The sequence below is a fragment of the Heterodontus francisci genome, chromosome 43 (assembly GCF_036365525.1).
Source record: "Heterodontus francisci isolate sHetFra1 chromosome 43, sHetFra1.hap1, whole genome shotgun sequence".
In the NCBI taxonomy this organism is placed as follows: domain Eukaryota; kingdom Metazoa; phylum Chordata; class Chondrichthyes; order Heterodontiformes; family Heterodontidae; genus Heterodontus; species Heterodontus francisci.
The window spans coordinates 30,708,180-30,726,166 of NC_090413.1; the positions used below are offsets into that span (position 1 = coordinate 30,708,180).

General features: G+C 45.1%; 1 protein-coding gene across 4 annotated transcripts in view; it reads left to right on the top strand.

Annotated features, from left to right (window-relative positions):
* Positions 1-17,987, top strand: part of slc44a2 (solute carrier family 44 member 2 (CTL2 blood group)) — a 102,484-nt gene that overhangs the window by 35,419 nt on the left and 49,078 nt on the right. For all 4 annotated transcript variants that reach the window (XR_010970967.1, XM_068021348.1, XM_068021350.1 and 1 more), the window contains exons 4-13: positions 577-661; positions 1,448-1,532; positions 2,597-2,725; positions 6,625-6,685; positions 7,595-7,718; positions 10,026-10,109; positions 10,975-11,087; positions 11,955-12,086; positions 16,136-16,235; positions 17,881-17,973. Coding sequence is in view for 3 of the 4 variants with exons in the window: in XM_068021348.1 (XP_067877449.1) it covers positions 577-661; positions 1,448-1,532; positions 2,597-2,725; positions 6,625-6,685; positions 7,595-7,718; positions 10,026-10,109; positions 10,975-11,087; positions 11,955-12,086; positions 16,136-16,235; positions 17,881-17,973 (1,006 nt within the window). In the remaining variant the exon portion in view is untranslated. The remainder of the gene's footprint in view (positions 1-576; positions 662-1,447; positions 1,533-2,596; positions 2,726-6,624; positions 6,686-7,594; positions 7,719-10,025; positions 10,110-10,974; positions 11,088-11,954; positions 12,087-16,135; positions 16,236-17,880; positions 17,974-17,987) is intronic.

Here is a 17,987-nt window from a genome sequence, read left to right on the forward strand (position 1 = left end):
TTGATATTTTTCTTCAAGTATGTTTTTTAAACATCACGACTTCCATAGCTACTGTTGATTTCTTTATTCTAGTAATCCTTTGTGTAAATGCATTTTTTGTAATCTCCAGCTTTATCCTTTGAATATTAATTCCAAATTACCATAACTTTTTACTCTTGCAAACCCTTTCATAATTTATCAATCACCCCAGTTTAAAACAGTGTTGTACTCTATTGAACATTTTTTGAGGGGAATGTTCATAGTAGAGAAAACGGTATTTACTATATTTTTTTAAAGGATATTGGGCACAGTCACAATGTTGGGGGTAAGCGTAGAAACAACTGCTGGAGTACTTACTGCCATGTGCATCAGGTATAGGATATGGTTGAGGGTGGAGGTGGTTTGTTTGTTGTTCGGATAGGGTAGGGTAGGGGAGGGTTTTGGCTGGACCATGAGACACTTGCCTGCTTACAAATGCTGGCCTGTGTGCTTTCCTGGGGACAGTTTGTTTTAATTTCCTAAATAAAGTTAATGCATTGACAATTTCCTGTGATGATGCTTAGTGTGTGATGGCTATTAATAATGGTCTGTTTTTAGCATGGACTCACGGAGACCCTCGGAAAGTGATCTATCCGACTAACAGCCGCGGCGAGTTCTGTGGTCAAGTTGGAAGCCGGAATGAGTGAGTTCTCTTCCTTTCACCAGATACAGAACTAGTGACTTAACCGAAAACACACACAGTGGGTGGAATTGCAGAATAAAGTTCCCCAAATGGTGATTAAAATCCCCAAAACGAATGTAATAAAAACATGTTAGGTCACTGTAAAACAGTGGCCCGGCATGTGAGTCAGTTCACGACTGGCGTATGAGGTTAATACACTGCCTGGCGTGATAGTGAGCCATTTAAAACGGGAAGGTCCCACTCTCTGCTCAGTGTGCTAGTTGAATCCAAAGTGACCTTTTAGTACCCATGGGATTAAGAGAGAGAGAGAGAGACAAAATCATGCAGGGACCCCCTCCAGATACCTTTCCGGTGACACCTGCTACATTTGTGAAGACAGGATCTAGTTTGACTGTAAGGACTTTAGAAGTCAAATATCTTGCTGACAATCACTTACTGGCCTGACAGATAAAGAATAGACACTTGGGTAAGGTACCTTGATAATCAACACACATGGCTGGTACCCCAGCACAGTGGGGAGTGGGGAAAGCATGTGGTGTAGAATAATGGGAGGCCGCACACAGCTGGGAGGAGGGCAGAGGAGGAGGTGTCAAGATAAGGAGTCAGGTCATTGCTGGCCTATTATTATTGACCTAGTGGTTTCCTGCGTGCTGGCGCTGACAGCGGCTTCGCAATAAGTGGCTGTATAACTCCTTGGCTGCTTGAGATCTGTGGCTGAGGAGAGAAAATGAAGAGTTTACAGTTTAAAAAGTTAGTGGCATTTCTCTCTGTTTGTCACTTTTCCAGACACAAACCATTTCTGTTTTATTTCAACATTCTCAAGTGTGCCAGTCCTCTGGTACTGTTGGAGTTTCAGTGCCCAACCACACAGGTAAGAAAATTGTCCATTTCCACTTATAAAGGAATAAACTTTCACAATTTTTAATGTCACTGTCTCATATTTAAGGGATTGAAAACCTCCTGTTGAGAATCCCAGGCTGGGTTTGTGGGGATGTTGGTGGGGGGGGGGGGGGGGGGGAGGGGAATGTGGGTTTAATCCCGGGCCAGGTTCAAGGGCAGGTTTTCCCTGGCTGGGTAGCAGGCACATATTGAGAGCACTTTTCAAGGTCAAAGTTGTGGCCACAAAAAGATTGGAGTGTCCCGGGTGCTTCCAATATCTTGTATTCCTGGACTGGCTTTGGAGATAACGACATCCACAGTGGCAAAGCCAAAAAATTAATATCATGTCAACAAATTTCAAAAAATGAATAGTTAAATTTAATCTATTTTTTGGGATAGATCTAGTGCAGAATAGAAAGTAAAAGCCATACACCTCCTTTCAGTGGATTGGATGATGCTGTGGATTAGTCTGAAACTTATTGGCTCTGGGATCTTGGTAAATCCAGGCCAGATTGGTGGGATGAACATCTCTGCCTGTTATAAGCAGCCTACATGAAATTAATATCAATCTAATTCTTAGTTGGCATGAAGTTGAGAGCACAAAAGCGTCTTAATTTATTACCCAGCCTACGCTATAACAATCTCACTCAGAGAGGCTACTACAAGGCTAACGCTGGAAATAGACAAATGTCAGACTGGTGCAGTAGATGAACCTAAGGCAAAATGTGGTGCAAAATAAAAGAGCTTCCCTCTGCATCCAAGATACAATATACCTGTCCTGGGAATGTTTGATGGGAACAGTGTAGAGGGAGCTTTACTCTGTATCTAACCCCGTGGTGTACCTGCTCTGGGAGTGTTTGATGGGAACAGTGTAGAGGGAGCTTTACTCTGTATCTAACCCCGTGGTGTACCTGCTCTGGGAGTGTTTGATGCCGACACCAGATCCATTCCCAAACACTAATATACCTCACTTTGATGAACAAAAGAAAGTTATTGGGAAAAAAATCTTGAATGTCACCCTGCCCTTCGGTGATCCCAGTGAATTTGTTTTTGCAGACCTGTGTTAGTAAATGCCCAGAAAAGTTTGACAGCTTCATAACTTCGTATGGGCTGCTTAAGGTGAAACCGGAGAGATGGAAGTATTACATCCAGTTCTGTAAACCAGGCTTTAATGATTCCACCAAGGTGAGTTACAGTAATGTTGTTTTCACTTGTGCCTTTTACCAGTTTTACCCCTTCTCCTCCTGAAGGCATTCATCCCTGCTGGGGTACAGGTGCTCCTGTTCTCCTGAAAGAACTGACTCTCCCTGGGGTACAGTTCCCCCTCTGCTGAAGGTGCTGAGTCTCCCAGGGGTACAGTTCCCCCTCTGCTGAAGGTGCTGACTCTCCCTGGGGTACAGTTCCTCCCCTCCTGAAGGTGCTGATTCTTCCTGGGGTACAGTCCCTCCCCTCTCCTGAAGGTGCTGACTCTCCTTGGGGTGCAGTTCCTCCTCTCCAGAAGGTGCTGACTCTCCCTGGTTTACAGTTTCCCCTTTCCTGAAGGTGCTGACTCTCCCTGGTTTACAGTTTCCCCTTTCCTGAAGGTGCTGACTCTCCCTCGGGTACAGCTCTCCCTTTCCTGATGGTGCTGACTCTCCCTGGGGTACAGTTCCCTCTCTCCTGAAGGTGCTGACTCTCCCTGGGGTACAGTTCCCCCTCTCCTGAAGGTGCTGACTCTCCCTGGTTTACAGTTCCCCTTTCCTGAAGGTGCTGACTCTCCCTGGTTTACAGTTCCTCCTTTCCTGAAGGTGCTGACTCTCCCTGGTTTACAGTTCCCCCTTTCCTGAAGGTGCTGACTCTCCCTGGTTTACAGTTTCCCCTTTCCTGAAGGTGCTGACTCTCCCTGGTTTACAGTTCTCCCTTTCCTGAAGGTGCTGACTCTTTCTGGGGTACAGTTCCTCCTTTCCTGAAGGTGCTGATTCTTTCTGGGGTACTATCTGTCTAATTAGCAGCAGATATTGAATCATAAGGAGTATCGCAGCAAAGCCCCAACTGTCCTCCATCTACAAACGCTGAACGCTGATCAGATCAGGAACCCTGGCTAATTTCCTCCTGCTGCAACTAATTTGGCACCCACTAAGGATGTCACTTGGGACCTTCTCGTCTCTATGGATTAGTACTACACTGGGTAGTGCATTACTTGCTGAGTGAGTGAACCAAATGATAACCCTGATAAAGGCAGCTATGTGTGAGGGATGGGTGATGCTGCCATTTCTTAATCCCCTTCATGTTCCAGATTGCCCTGTGGATCAATGTACTTACTCTAGACACAATTCAAATCTTCTTTTGAACCCATTTTTAGGTTAATGAGCCCAGGTTTAAAAATTAACCCTAAATCATCATAACCCCATTTACTGGAGAGTTTGAGGGAGGCCCACCATATTCTCCCATCACCTTTGAAAGTATAAAAGAGTAAGGGCAAAACATACAGGTTAAACATCAAAGTCAGATTTATTTACAGATGACATAATATACAGAAGCAAAGGGACCCAGCGTGATATCTGAGTACAATAACCACACTTGTGCAACTATTTTAAAAATGCTTGCAGCTTTCTCTGCTAAGTTTCAGTAACAGTGTCTGAATGGTGATTATAGGGAGAAAATCATTGCCAAGATTCCTGTTTGCACTTCACATGAAGGCTAGATGAGATAGAATCACAGGTGCCTGGCCACCACGACATAGTCCCTGAATTATGCGGGTGCCCTTTGATGTAAAAGCAAAATCTTTTAAAATTCACCTTCAGCAAAGTCAAGTCATGGCAGGCCATGCACGGGTCACATCTCTCTGATATTCACATTTGTCCCTTGAGACAGTTTGAACAGCTGAGGACAATTGGATAGCATGAGCCCAACTGTGGTTGGAATGTGAACATTATCTGGAATACCCCTTGGGTTTCAAAGAACCTATAATTTGATTAACTTAGGATGAAAGGTTTATGGGGACTTTAACCAATAAACTTCATCTGAGGAAACCATCATAGGGTTCCACAGAAGTGCTTGAGCTCCAATATGATGGTACCTCAATTTTTAATTTAATATATATAAGAACATAAGCGCTAGGGGCAGGAGTAGGCAATTCAGCCCCTCGAGCCTGCTCCGCCATTCAATACGATGATGGCTGATCTCATGTTGCCCTCAACTCCACTTTCCTGCCCGTTCTCCATAGCCCTTCAACCCATTACTAATTAAAAATCTGTCTATCTCCTCCTTAAATTTACTCAAAGTCCTGGCATCCACCGCACTCTGGGGTAGTGAATTCCACAGACTCGCAACCCTTTGAGAGAAGTAATTTCTCCTCCTCTCTGTTTTAAATCTGCTACCCCTTATCCTAAAACTATGACCTCCCGTTCTAGATTGCCCCACCAGAGGAAACATCCTCTCTACAACTACCTTGTCAATCCCCTTAATCATCTTACATACCTCAATTAGATCTCCTCTCATTCTTCTAAAATCCAGAGAATAAAGGCTTAAACTGCCCATTCTCTCTTCATGAGACAAACCCCTCATCCCTGGAATCAATCTAGTAAACCTCCTCTGAAATGCGTCCAATGCAACTACATCCCTCCTCAAGTAAGGGGACCAAAACTGTGAGCAATATTCCCGGTGTGGTCTCACTAATGCCTTGTACAGTTGCAGCAACACTTCCCTACTTTTATATTCTATTCCTTTCGCAATAAATGCCAAAATTCTATTTGCCTTTCCTATTACCTGTTGCACCTGCATACTAGTTTTCTGCGATTCATGCACGAGAACACCCAGATCCCTCTGCACCAAAGCACTCTGAAGTTTCTCTCCGTTTAGATAATTTGCCTTTCCATTCTTCCTACCAAAATGGATAACCTCACACTTATCCACGTTAAACTCCATCTGCCAAATTTTGGCCCATTCATCTAATCTATCCATATCCATTTGTAAATTTCTTATTTCTTTAGTGCAACTTACTGTCCCACGTATTTTAGTGTCATCTGCAAATTTAGCTATAGTACCTTCTATCCCTGCATCCAAGTCATTAATATAGATTGTAAATTGTTGGTGCCCGAGAACCAAACCATGTGGCACCCCACTAGTTACATCTTGCCAGCCAGAAAAGGACCCATTTATCTCGACTCTCTGCTTTCTGTTGATTAGCCAATCCTCTATCCAAGCTAATAAATTGCCCCTAACCCCATGTGATCTTACCTTGTGTATTAACCTTTTGTGCAGCACCTTATCAGATGCCTTCTGGAAGTCCAGATATACTACATCTACAGGATCCCCATTATCCACTTGTTACATCTTCGAAGAACTCTAGCAAATTAGTCAAACACGATTTACCCTTCATAAAACCATGCTGACTCTGATGGATTGCGTTTTGACTTTCTAAATGTCCTGTTATTACTTCCTTAATAATAGATTCTAACAATTTTCCAATAACAGATGTTAAACTAACTGGTCCATAGTTTCCTACTTTCTGCCTCCCTCCCTTTTTGAATAAGGGCATTATCCTACTCTTGTACGATTCCTTGATGCAATGTGAAGTTCACACATTCTGTCCCTACCTTTTATTTTCTGGTAACAGTCAGCCTCATCACTAACCTGCACTCCTACCTTCTCCTTTAACTTTGACTTCCTAATTTTCCATGCAACTGAAACCTCCCCCCGATTATTTAGTTTAAGCCCTAACTATAGCCCTAGTTATGCGATTCGCCAGGATTCTGGTCCCAGCATTATTCAGGTGGAGCCTGTCCCATCGGAACAGCTCCCTCCTTCCCCAGTACTGGTGCCAATGCCCCATGAATTCGAACCCATTGCTCCCACACCAATCTTTGAGCCATTCATTTACCTCTTTAATCTTATTGACCCTGTGCCGTTAGCTCGCGGCTCAGGTAGTAATCCGGAGATTATTACCTTTTTGGTTCTTTTTAATTTAGCCCCTAGCTGCTCATATTCCCTCAGCAGAACCTCTATCCTGATAATATGTAATATGGGACAAAAATACTATTTTCACCGTATAAGCATATTAAACAACTATGTTACCACCTGTATATTCACTCTTTGCCTTTCAGACTCCTGTTCAAGTCTTTCAGGATGGGGACTGTCCTGCCTTCTTAACTCCCAGCAAGCCTTGTAAGTGTTTATGGGTTTGATTCTCCCAGTTCCTCCTTCTGTAAATACCATTTGATCTAAACCAGAAAATCTGAACCAGGCAGCACAGACTGGAGCACAGAAGGTGCAAGGTACACAGACAGTTTTGATTTAATAAAACACAGCAAGAGTGAATTTATGAAACAGATAATCCAGGCAGGCAGGGTAAGTGATGATGGAAAACTCAAAAGGGAGCTTTTGTTTGAAGTGTTTGAAAGTATAAGAGACAGAGTGTAGGGTGGGAATGACACCAACCAAAGTTAGCTGTCTGACTCTTAATTAAAGAATAGCAACAGAGAGGAATTGAGGGAATCTGTACAGGTATGATAATAGGTTCTGAAGAAGGGTCACTGACCTGAAACGTTAACTCTGCTTCTCTCTCCACAGATGCTGCCAGACCTGCTGAGTATTTCCAGCATTTTTTGTTTTTATTTCAGATTTCCAGCATCTGCAGTATTTTTCTTTTATGATAATAGGACACAGTCACTTAGTAATGCATGGTGCGTATTCTGAACTTTCCTTTTGCCAGTTGAAGTTGATCCTTATTTCACAAAGGTACTGACGACTAGGGATAAGTTTACTGGGCAGTCTCGCCTTTGAAGTCTCACCTCTATACCACCCTTCTCTGTGACGGTCAATGGACCAAGTGTGGAGGGAGCACTATAGCTGGGCCCAAACCTGTCTTTGCCTGGTATTCACACCAATATTTTTACAGAAGGGGTCCCTGGGGTAGTGATGAGGAGCAAGGACCTGTGTGGAATTTAACAATATTCTCTGGAATAAACCAGGACAACTGGCCATTGAAACAGATTCTTAGCTGCTACTATTGAGACTTTGTCCAGAAGGATTTCTAATGTTTGAAGGCTTACCTTAACCTCTTGTTTTGTACAGTTACCCAAAGATGCTTCCCTGACCTAATAACCGATAAGGGTGTGATTAAAATCGGCAACCAGACTAATTTCAGAGCCAAGGATGGAGAATTTGTAAATGCTACACAGCTGTTGGAAGGAGCCAAGTTTGTAATCCTTTTTTAAATTTTTTGTGGTGTGACATTAATGCTCATCGGGGTGAGGGGGGGCAGGGAGAGGGATGTTAGTGCTAGAGGTGGGAACAATTTTCCACTGCGAGTACTCTTCGTCAGTGCCAGTATTGAGCACTCCCAGATCAGGTGTAGCACAGTTTAGATACAGAGGAAAGCTCACTGTGTGCTTTCAGGTCAGGTAGCTGTCAGCTTAGCTCAGTGGTTGCACTCATCCCTCTCCGTCAGAGAGTTGTGGATTCAAACCCTGTTCCGAGACTCGAGCACATAATCTCAGCTAACAGTTCAGTGCAAGACTGAAGAAGTGCTGATTTGCCAGAAGTGCTGTCTTTCAACGTTAAACAGAGGCCTTGTCTGCACTCCCAGGTGGACAGAAAAATAAGGAGATCTCCTGGTAGACCGGTCAACAGCTATCTCTCAGCCAACGCCAAAATCATCTGGTCATTCGTCAGATTGCTGTGTTTGTGCAGATTTGCTGCCATGTTGGCCTACAAAGCAACAATGAAGATGTGGAAAACACTATTTGTTCTATGGCACATATTAGACACAGCACAAAGCTCCCTCTACCCTGTCCACCAATGTTCCTCAGCCACAACCTTAGACAACCACTTCTGCTGCCTCTATCTGATAGTTTTCCATTTCACATACCAGCCGTCCTGTGACCTGCCTTACTGACATTCCCAAGTGAACAGAGAATAAGGAACGTGATGAAGGAAACCAGGCAATTATAGACTAGTTAGCCTAACATCTGTTGTCAGAAAATTACTAGAGTGACTGAAACCTTCAGAATTTTCAGCTGATCACAGAGTGAGCATGGATATATAAAGGGTAGGTAGGTCATGCCTGATTTGAATTTTTTGAAGAGGTAGTAACTAAAGTTGTGGATGAGAAATACCTAAGCATGTTATTTACGTGGACTTCCAGAAGACATTTGATAAGTCAATGGGTAAAACTGTGGCAGATGGGTTTCAGTGTAGGGAAATGCGGATTGAAAAAGGATAGAACAGGGTACTTTCTAAATGATAGTAAGCTAGTAACAGTGGAGTTCCAAAGAGTTCTGGAGTTCCAGGTACACAGATCATTAAAATATCATGAACAGGTATAGAAAATAATCAAAATACTAGTGGAATACTGGCCTTTATTTCTAGACGACTAGAATACAAGAGTGTAAAAGCTATACAAAGCCCTGATTATACCACACCTGGAATACTGAGAGTGGTTTTGGGTGCTGCAACTTTGGGAGGATATATTGGTCATGGAGAGCAAGCTGCGTGGATTTACTAGAATGACACCTGAACTCCAAGGGTTAAGCTATAAGGACAGATTAAACAAACTAGGGTTCTACTCTCTGGAATTTATAAGGTTTACGGGTGATTTGATCAAAGTTTTTAAGATATTAAGGGAAACAGTTAAGGTAGATTGGAAGAAACTATTTCCGCTATTTGGGGTGTCTGGAATAGGAGGCATAGTCTAAAGAATAGAGCCAGATCTTTCAGGAGTGAAATTAGGAAACACTTCTTCACACAAAGGTGGTAGAAGTTTGGAACTCTCTTCTGCAAATGGCATTGATGCTAGATCAATTGTTAATTTTAAAATTGAGATTGATAGATTTTTGTTAACCAGAGGTATTAAGGATATGGGGCAAAGGCGGGTATATGGAGTTAGGTCACAGATCAGTGTGATCTCATTGAATGGTGGAACAGGCTTGAAGGGCTAAATGGTCTCTTTCTACTCCTGTTCCTACATGAGTGGGCCCATGCCCATTAATCACAGGATTGAAACTGTCCAGCAGAGAGAAAGGAAGTTTTCATGTCTTCAGCCTAGGTTGCAGACTTGAAAGGTCAATGCCCAACACACTGTGCCACGTAGCTCCCCTCATGTACAGACCTGACGAAGGGTTACACAGCAATGGCGATGTTGACCTGTAAGTTCCAATCATTGAAACTGGTTTTAGCCCATTAGACCAAGTGGCCTTGTGTTTATCCCTGATCCAGCACACCTTGAAGTCCCATGATCCATCTTTGCTCTTTGCCGAGTTAAGAGATCTCAATGGAATAGCAGTTGCAAATGGTCTTAGTGTTTCTGGACTAGGCAGCGGCCCCACTATTGTTGATATCAGCTTCTCTGGATATCTTCTTCCCTGCCCCCCCAGCCTCCCTGATTTCATCCCCCCAACCGTGCTGTCCAAGTCCATACAGCCCACTGCTGCCTGCATCCTAAGATCCACAGACCTGTGGTGTGAATTTTAACTGCAACTATGAACTATATTTTTCTGTTCTACAGGGGAGCAAATTTAGTTCTTGAAGCCAGAGAGGTGGCAATGAAGATATTTGAAGATTACACCAAATCTTGGTACTGGATTTTAATGTAAGTGTTTTATTAATTCCCACTTTATAGGTACCTATAAGGCAGGAGAAAGTTTTTCTCCAATTTTTACTGCACCATTACCTCTGGTGTCCTACAGGGTCTCCCTCCTATTTTCTCACCTACATGCTGCTCCTCGATGCATCATCTGAAAATACATCAGTTTTCACGTGTGCGTTGATGGCACCCAGCTCTACCTCACCACCACCTCTCTTGATCCCTCCACTCTCTCTGATTTGTCAGGCTGCTTATTCAACATCCAGTAATGGATGAGCAGAAATTTCCTCCAGTTAAATATTGGGAAGACCGAAGTCGTTGTCTTCGGACCCCACCACAACCTCCACTCCCTAGTCACTGACTAATATCACTGCTGTTCTAACTGACCTACATTGGCATCTGGTCTGCTAATGCCTCGATTTTAAAATTCTCATTCTTGTTGTCAAACCCCTTTATGGCCTCGCCCCTCCTACAGCCCTACAACCCTCCAAGATATCTGTGCTCCTCTAATTCTGGCTTCTGGCATCCCTGATTTTCATTGCTTCACCATTGATGGCCATGCCTTCAGCTGCCAAGCCCCCCTAACCTTTGGAATTCCCTTTCTAAACCTCTCCACCTCTAAACTTCTCACTCCTCCTTTAAGATGCTTCTTAAGTCATGGAGTCATTAAGCACAGAAGGAGGCTATTTGGCTCATTTTAAAACCTACCTCTGAGACCAAGTTTTTCTTCATCAGCCCAAATATCTCCTTATGTAGCTCAGTGTCAAATTTTGCCTGAGAACACTCCTGTGAAATGCCTTGGGATGCTTTACTATGTTTAAAGGCACTATATAAATGCCAGTTGTTTGATTTTTGTCCCTTACTTTTGCAGAGGCATGAGTATTGCACTGGTGGTTAGTCTGCTCTTTGTCATCTTGCTGCGTTTCACTGCCACAGTTATGGTGTGGTTAATCATACTGCTGGTCATTGCTGTCCTCGGCTACGGTAAGTCAACATCTCGTGCGTGAGGTCATCGCTGCTGCCATTCTTCTTAGACCAGGAGTACTCAAACTTATCCTCAACTGCCACACTCAGACTAATCGGCAAGCATCTCCATGTGCTTGGTTTAGACCAGGAGAGCACTGCTGATTATAGTAATGTGCCTACAGACCAGGAGAGCGCTGCTCAGTGTAGTGGTACAACTCAGATAGCCAGGCAGTGAAAGATAGCACTGGAGTATTGTCTTTGTACAGTTGCAAGTTTTTATTTGCAGAGATGCACATTACACATCATGTACCTCAAATCCAACAACCACTGCATCATCCTGCTCTTCCAGTTAATGTCCACCACTTGGATGCAATTAAACACCAATTAATATACAAATAACATTTAATACTGAGCTTACAGACCAGGACAGCACTGCTCAGTGTAATATTGAGTTTACAGACTAGGAGAGCTCTGCTCAATATTAAGCTTGCAGACCAGGATAGATGCCTAGTTTGAACTGAGCTGATCTCAGCATTAGCCTCACTGCCCTGGGTTAAGGAAGGGAAATGCAGCCAGGATTGATGCTGTGATCACTCCCCAGAGATGTCTATCTATCTGTCTGTCTGTGTGTGTGTTGTGAAATTAGGATGAGGTTTGGCTGTGATGTCTCTGTTCAGATAGCCTGCCTACAGTCACTTATAGACTCGCACTTGGAGTATGTTGGGGTGCTGTCCGAGAAACTGCACCCCGTCCCCCAGCAATAATCAGTGCCTTCCACAGTGGGAGGGAGAAAAGAAAAGCAAACAATTCCGAAGAATGTCTGTGAGGTCTGAACTGTTGGCATGTGTTGCAGTGGGAATCAGTTAATTTGTTTTGTTATTGCAGGTATTTATCACTGTTTCATGGAATATACAAATTTGAAAGGAGTACCAGGGTCTGATGTGACAATCACAGACCTGGGCTTCCAAACTGACCTGCGAGTGTACCTGCACCTGCGGCAGACCTGGCTGGCATTCTGTAAGTAGCCGTGTGACAGTACTGAATTCTGCTGTGTGAGGTTGAGATTTTACTAGCCAGTTGGGGTTAGAGAGTATGGAGATTTTACCAGCCTGTTGCATTTAATGTAGTAGTGAAGAAAATAATGGTACTAAAGAGTGACCAATCCGCAGGGTTTCCATCCCAGTGTTTTAAAGGAAGTAAATGAGAACACTGCAGATGCCCTAATTATAATCTTCCAAAGTTCTCTTGATTCGTGAACCATTCCCTTTGATTGGAAAATTTCGCATGTCACTCTGCTATTTAAGAAAGGTGAGCGATAGAAACCAGGGAATCATAGACCAGTTTGCCTAACACCTGTTGTCAAGAAATTACTAAAATCTGTAATTAAGGATAGGGTGACTGAAGACCTTGAAAATTTTCAGCTGATCAGAGAGAACCAGCATGGATTTGTAAAGAGTAGGTCATGCCTGATGAACCAGATTGAATTTTTTTGAAGAAGTGAATAAAGTAGTGGACATTTATATGGACTTCCAGAGACATTTGATAAAGTCCCTCATAAGAGACTGCTAGCTAAAGTTGAAACTTGTGGAATTGAAGACAGATTATTGACCTGCTTAGGTGGTGTCCCATGAGGATCTGTGTTGGGATCTGAACTATTTATCGTATTTATTAACGACTTAGATGATGGGTTAGAAAGCCACATTTCCAAATTTGCCAGTGACACAAAGATAGGCTGCAGTTCTGGGCGCCACAACTTAGAAAGGATATATTGGTCATGGAGGGAGTGCAGCATAGATTTCCTACAATTTCCTCCTCCTGAAGTCCCCAACATTACAGATGTCAGACTTCAGCCAATTTGATTCACTCCGCGTGATATCAAGAAACGACTGAAGGCACTGGATTCTACAAAGGCTGTGGGCCCTGGCAATATTCCGGCAATAGTACTGAAGACTTGTGCTCCAGAACTTGCAGCGCCCCTAGCCAAGCTGTTCCAGTATAGCTACAACACTGGCATCTACCCTGCAATGTGGAAAATTGTCCAGGTATGTCCTGTACACAAAAAGCAGGACAAGTCCAACCTGGCCAGTTACCGCCCCATCAGCCTACTCTCAATCATCAGTAAAGCGATGGAAGGTGTCATCAACAGTGCCATCAAGCGGCACTTGTTTAGCAATAACCTGCTCAGTGATGCTCAGTGTGTGTTCCGCCAGGGCCACCCAGCTCCTGACCTCATTACAGCCTTGGTTTAAACATGGACAAAAGAGCTGAACTCAAGAGGTGAGGTGAGAGTGACTGTTCTTGACATCAAGGCAGCATTTGACCGGGTATGGCATCAAGGAGCCCTAGCAAAACTAAGGTCAATGGGAATCGGGGGAAACCCTCCACTGGCTAGAGTCATACCTAGCGCAAAGGAAGATGGTTGTGGTTGTTGGAGGTCAATCATTTGAGCTCCAGGACATCACTGCAGGAGTTCCTCAGGGTAGTGTCCTAGGCCCAACCACCTTCAGCTGCTTCATCAATGACCTTCCTTCAATCATAAGGTCAGAAGTGGGGATGTTCGCTGATGATTGCACAATGTTCAGCACCATTCGTGACCCCTCAGATACTGAAGCAGTCCAGGTAGAAATGCAACAAGACCTGGACAATATCCAGGCTTGGGCTGATAAGCGGCAAGTAACATTCGCACCACACAAGTGCCAGGCAATGACCATCTCCAACAAGAGAGAATATAACCATCTCCCCTTGACATTCAATGGCATTACCATCGCTGAATCCCCACTATCAACATCCTAGAGGCTACCATTGACCAGAAACTGAACTGGAGTAGCCATATAAATACCGTGGCTACAAGAGCAGGTCAGAGGCTAGGAATCCTGCGGCAAGTAACTCACCTCCTGACTCCCCAAAGTCTGTCTACCATCTACAAGGCACAAGTCAGGAGTGTGATGGAATACTCTCCACTTGCCTGGATGGGTGCAGCTCCAACAACACTCAAGAAACTTGACACCATCCAGGACAAAGCAGCCCACTTGATTGGCACCCCATCTACAAACATTCACTCCCTCCATCACCGACGCACAGTGACAGCAGTGACAGCAGTGTGTACCATCTACAAGATACACTGCAGCAATGCACCAAGGCTTCTTAGACAGCACCTTCCAAACCCGCGACCTCTACCAACTAGAAGGACAAGGGCAGCAAATACATGGGAACATCACCACCTGTAAGTTCCCCTCCAAGTCACATACCATCCTGACTTGGAACTATATCGCCGTTCCTTCACCGTCGCTGGGTCAAAATCCTGGAACTCCCTTCCTAACAGCACTGTGGGTGTACCTACCCCACATGGACTGCAGCGGTTCAAGACGGCAGCTCACCACCACCTTCTCAAGTGCAATTAGGGATGGGCAATAAATGCTGGCCTGGCCAGCGTCGCCCACATCCCATGAATGAATTAAAAAAAATACCTAGACGCAGGTAAATTACAAGGAGATATTGCATAGATTGGAGTTGTATTCCTTGGAGTTTTAAAAGTTAAGGGGTGATTTTGATCGAAGTTTTTAAGATATTAAGGGGGAAGCAGATAGGGTAGATAGAGAGAAACTATGTCTGCTGGCTGGGGAGTCTAGGACTAGGGGGCATAGTTTAAAAATTAGAACCAGACTTGTCGAGAGTGTAATTAGGAAATATTTTTCCGTACAGAGTGATAGAAGTTTGGAACACTCTTCTACAAGTGACATTGATGCTAGATGAATTGCTAATTTTAAATCTGAGTTTTTATGGTATCCAGAGTTATTTAAGGGATATGGGACAAAGGGGGGGTATATGAGATTAGGTCACAGATCAGCCATGATCATATTGAATGGCATGGAACAGGCTCGGGGAGCTGAATGGCCGACAACTGTCTCTGTTTATTTAGTGCTCACAGGCCATGTTTCGGAACTACAGGATCAATATCCAGGGATTCAGACTGTTGATGTGCTATTCTATTCTCATTTCAGAGAGGTTTGATCTGCTTTTGTTATTAATCAATTGCCAATGGTCAGAATTCAGAAAAAAAAATGTTTTAAAATCATGGGCCTAATAATTGGGGTGAAGGTTTTGTCGCCTTGGAGTAGTGTCTGTATTGCAGAACTGTATCCTGAGAAGCAGTTTGACAATCTAACCCACTGTACCAGTTGTGCTCAAAGTCAAACAGATTACTTCCTGGTTTGGTGGCCTTAAAATTTCAGCCTCATTTAATTGTGCACAAGATATGGTCATATTTTAGTTTTAATCTTGGAAAGATTGTAATAAAATATTAAATTTTGCTTTCCATTATTTTCGTTGTTGTGTTTTCAGGGATCTTTCAAAATTTACATTTTAATATACATCTTTATTGGTGTTTCATTCTTCACACAACTCATGTGGGCACAACAAATGTTGAGAGATATTAAGTGGGCTTGAATGAACAGTGTAACTTCATCAAACTGGCTTAAATTGTGATCCAAAGGTTGTGGATTGCTGATGTCCAGTGTTTTAGTCCCAGAATTCAGTTGCACTTTAGTTTCATCACTCCTTTGAGTTTTAGTTTGGGTTTCCATAACGTTCGTTCTAATTTTAATTATTTGACAAAGACACAATTTTTGTCAACAACTATTTTGATTGGCTGAATCACAAGTGACAGCTGCTGTTGTCCTATATTGGAGGAAGGTCTATAGAAATCAGAGTTAAACCCACAGCCAACTGATAAAGGCAGACTAGAGGGGGAGTGGTGCTGTGGCAGCCTCCAGAAAGCAGGTAGTGACTATACCTTGGAATGGCAGGTGGACTGCTCATTTATAGCCGCACTGTTGGTGACTTTTACCTGTACATTCTCCTCTTCTCAATGACGGTCAATCTTGTCAAACACAGGAGCCTTCCATGAAGACAAAACACATTGACTAGACACGGAATAGTGAAAGAACAGGTCTTGAACCTGGCATCTGGGGGTGGTGGGGTGGAATATTGTAGTCAGTGTGTGGAGTTCTGATTTGTGTCCGTCTGTTCCCAGAGCCAGGTATTTACTGCCTTGTCTTTTGTTGCAGTGATCATTCTGATAATCATTGAAATCATAATCATTCTGATGTTAATATTCCTGCGGAAAAGAATTATCATAGCAATCGCCCTGCTTAAGGAAGCAAGCAAGTGAGTTCAGTCTGATTACAAAGAGGGTGGTTCAGGTTCGAAGCAGAGGCGGGAAGATTGCAGTGGGGTTGGGGAGGGGGTTGCTTGGGAGCAGGGGAGGCAGTGGTGGTTGAGGTGGGGGATTTAAAGCAGGGATATTAGAGGTGGGGGCGTGAAGGTGGGGTGGGGGTAGGGGGTGAACGCTGGGTGGGTGGGTTAGAGGTGGGAGTATTTGGGGTGGGGGGGGTGAAGGTGGGGTGGGTTGGAGGCTGGGGGTATTTGATGTGGGGGTTGGAGCCTGGGGTTATTTGAGGTGGGGGGGTGAAAGTGGGGTGGGTTGGAGGCTGGTGTTATTTGAGGTGGGGGAGTGAAGGTGGGGTGGGTTGGAGGCTGGGGTTATTTGAGGTGGGGGGGTGAAAGTGGGGTGGGTTGGAGGCTGGTGTTATTTGAGGTGGGGGAGTGAAGGTGGGGTGGGTTGGAGGCTGGGGTTATTTGGGGTGGGGGGGTGAAGGCGGGGTGGGTTGGAGGCTTGGGGGTATTTGGGGGGGGTGAAGGGGTGGGTTGGGAGGATGGGGGTATTTGGGAGGGTAAAGGCGGGGTGGGTTGGAGGATGGGGGTATTTGGGGTGGGGGGATGAGGGCGGGGTGTGTTGGAAGGAGGGGGTATTTGGGGGGATGGGGGTGGGTTGGGAGGATGGGGGCATTTGAGGTGGGGGGTGAAGGTGGGGTGGGTTGGGAGGATGGGGTATTTGGGGGGTGAAGGTGGGGTGGGTTGGAAGGATGGGGGTATTTGGGGGGGTGAAGGTGGGGTGGGTTGGAGGATGGTGGTATTTGGGGTGGGGGGATGAGGGCGGCGGGGTGTGTTGGAAGGAGGGGGTATTTGGGGGGATAAAGGGGTGGGTTGGGAGGATGGGGGCATTTGGGGGGGGTGAAGGCGGGGTGGGTTGGGAGGATGGGGTATTTGGGGGGTGAAGGTGGGGTGGGTTGGAAGGATGGGGGTATTTGGTGGGGTGAAGGGGTGGGTTGGGGGGGTGAAGGCGGGGGATTGGGAGAATGGGGGTATTTGGGAGGGTGAAGGCGGGGTGGGTTGGAGGCTGATTTTATTTGAGGTGGGGTGGGTTGGAGGATGTGGGTATTTGGGGTGGGGGGCGAAGGCGGGGTGGGTTGGGAGGATGGGGTTGAGGGTGTGGTTTGAAGGCATAGAGGCTGGGGTGTTGAAGTGTTGGGGGGTGGGGGGTTAAGTGATGAGGGGCTCTGGGCAGGAGGGCTTGGAGGCTGTGGTGGGGTTTGAGACCAGGGTTTTGTGAAGCTGGTTTTGAAGCCAGAGAAGGTGGGGGGGGGGGAGGTGGTGCGGAGGGGTTGAAGCAGTTGTGGTGGTGGGGGGAGGGGTTGAAGCAGTTGTGTTGGTGAGGGGGGGTTTGAAGCGGTTGTGGTGGGGGGGAGGGGTTGAAGCGGTTGTGGTGGGTGGGGGGGGTGGTTTGAAGTGGTTGTGGTGGGGGGGGTGGTGGTGGGTTGGTTGTAGAGCTCCTCACTAACACAGATTTACAGCCAATGTGTAGACATGTGGCCTTGGGAGAGAAAGGGAGAAGAGAGTCGAATTAAAAGGTTGACTCTTTAGAAACACATCAGTCACTTGTTGCCATGTTTTCTTTGTCCTCTTTCCACAGAGCCATCGGATGCATTATGTCCTCTCTGGTCTACCCTATCATCACATTCATCCTGCTGTTACTCTGTGTAGCTTTCTGGGCAATTACAGCTCTGTATCCTCTGTGGG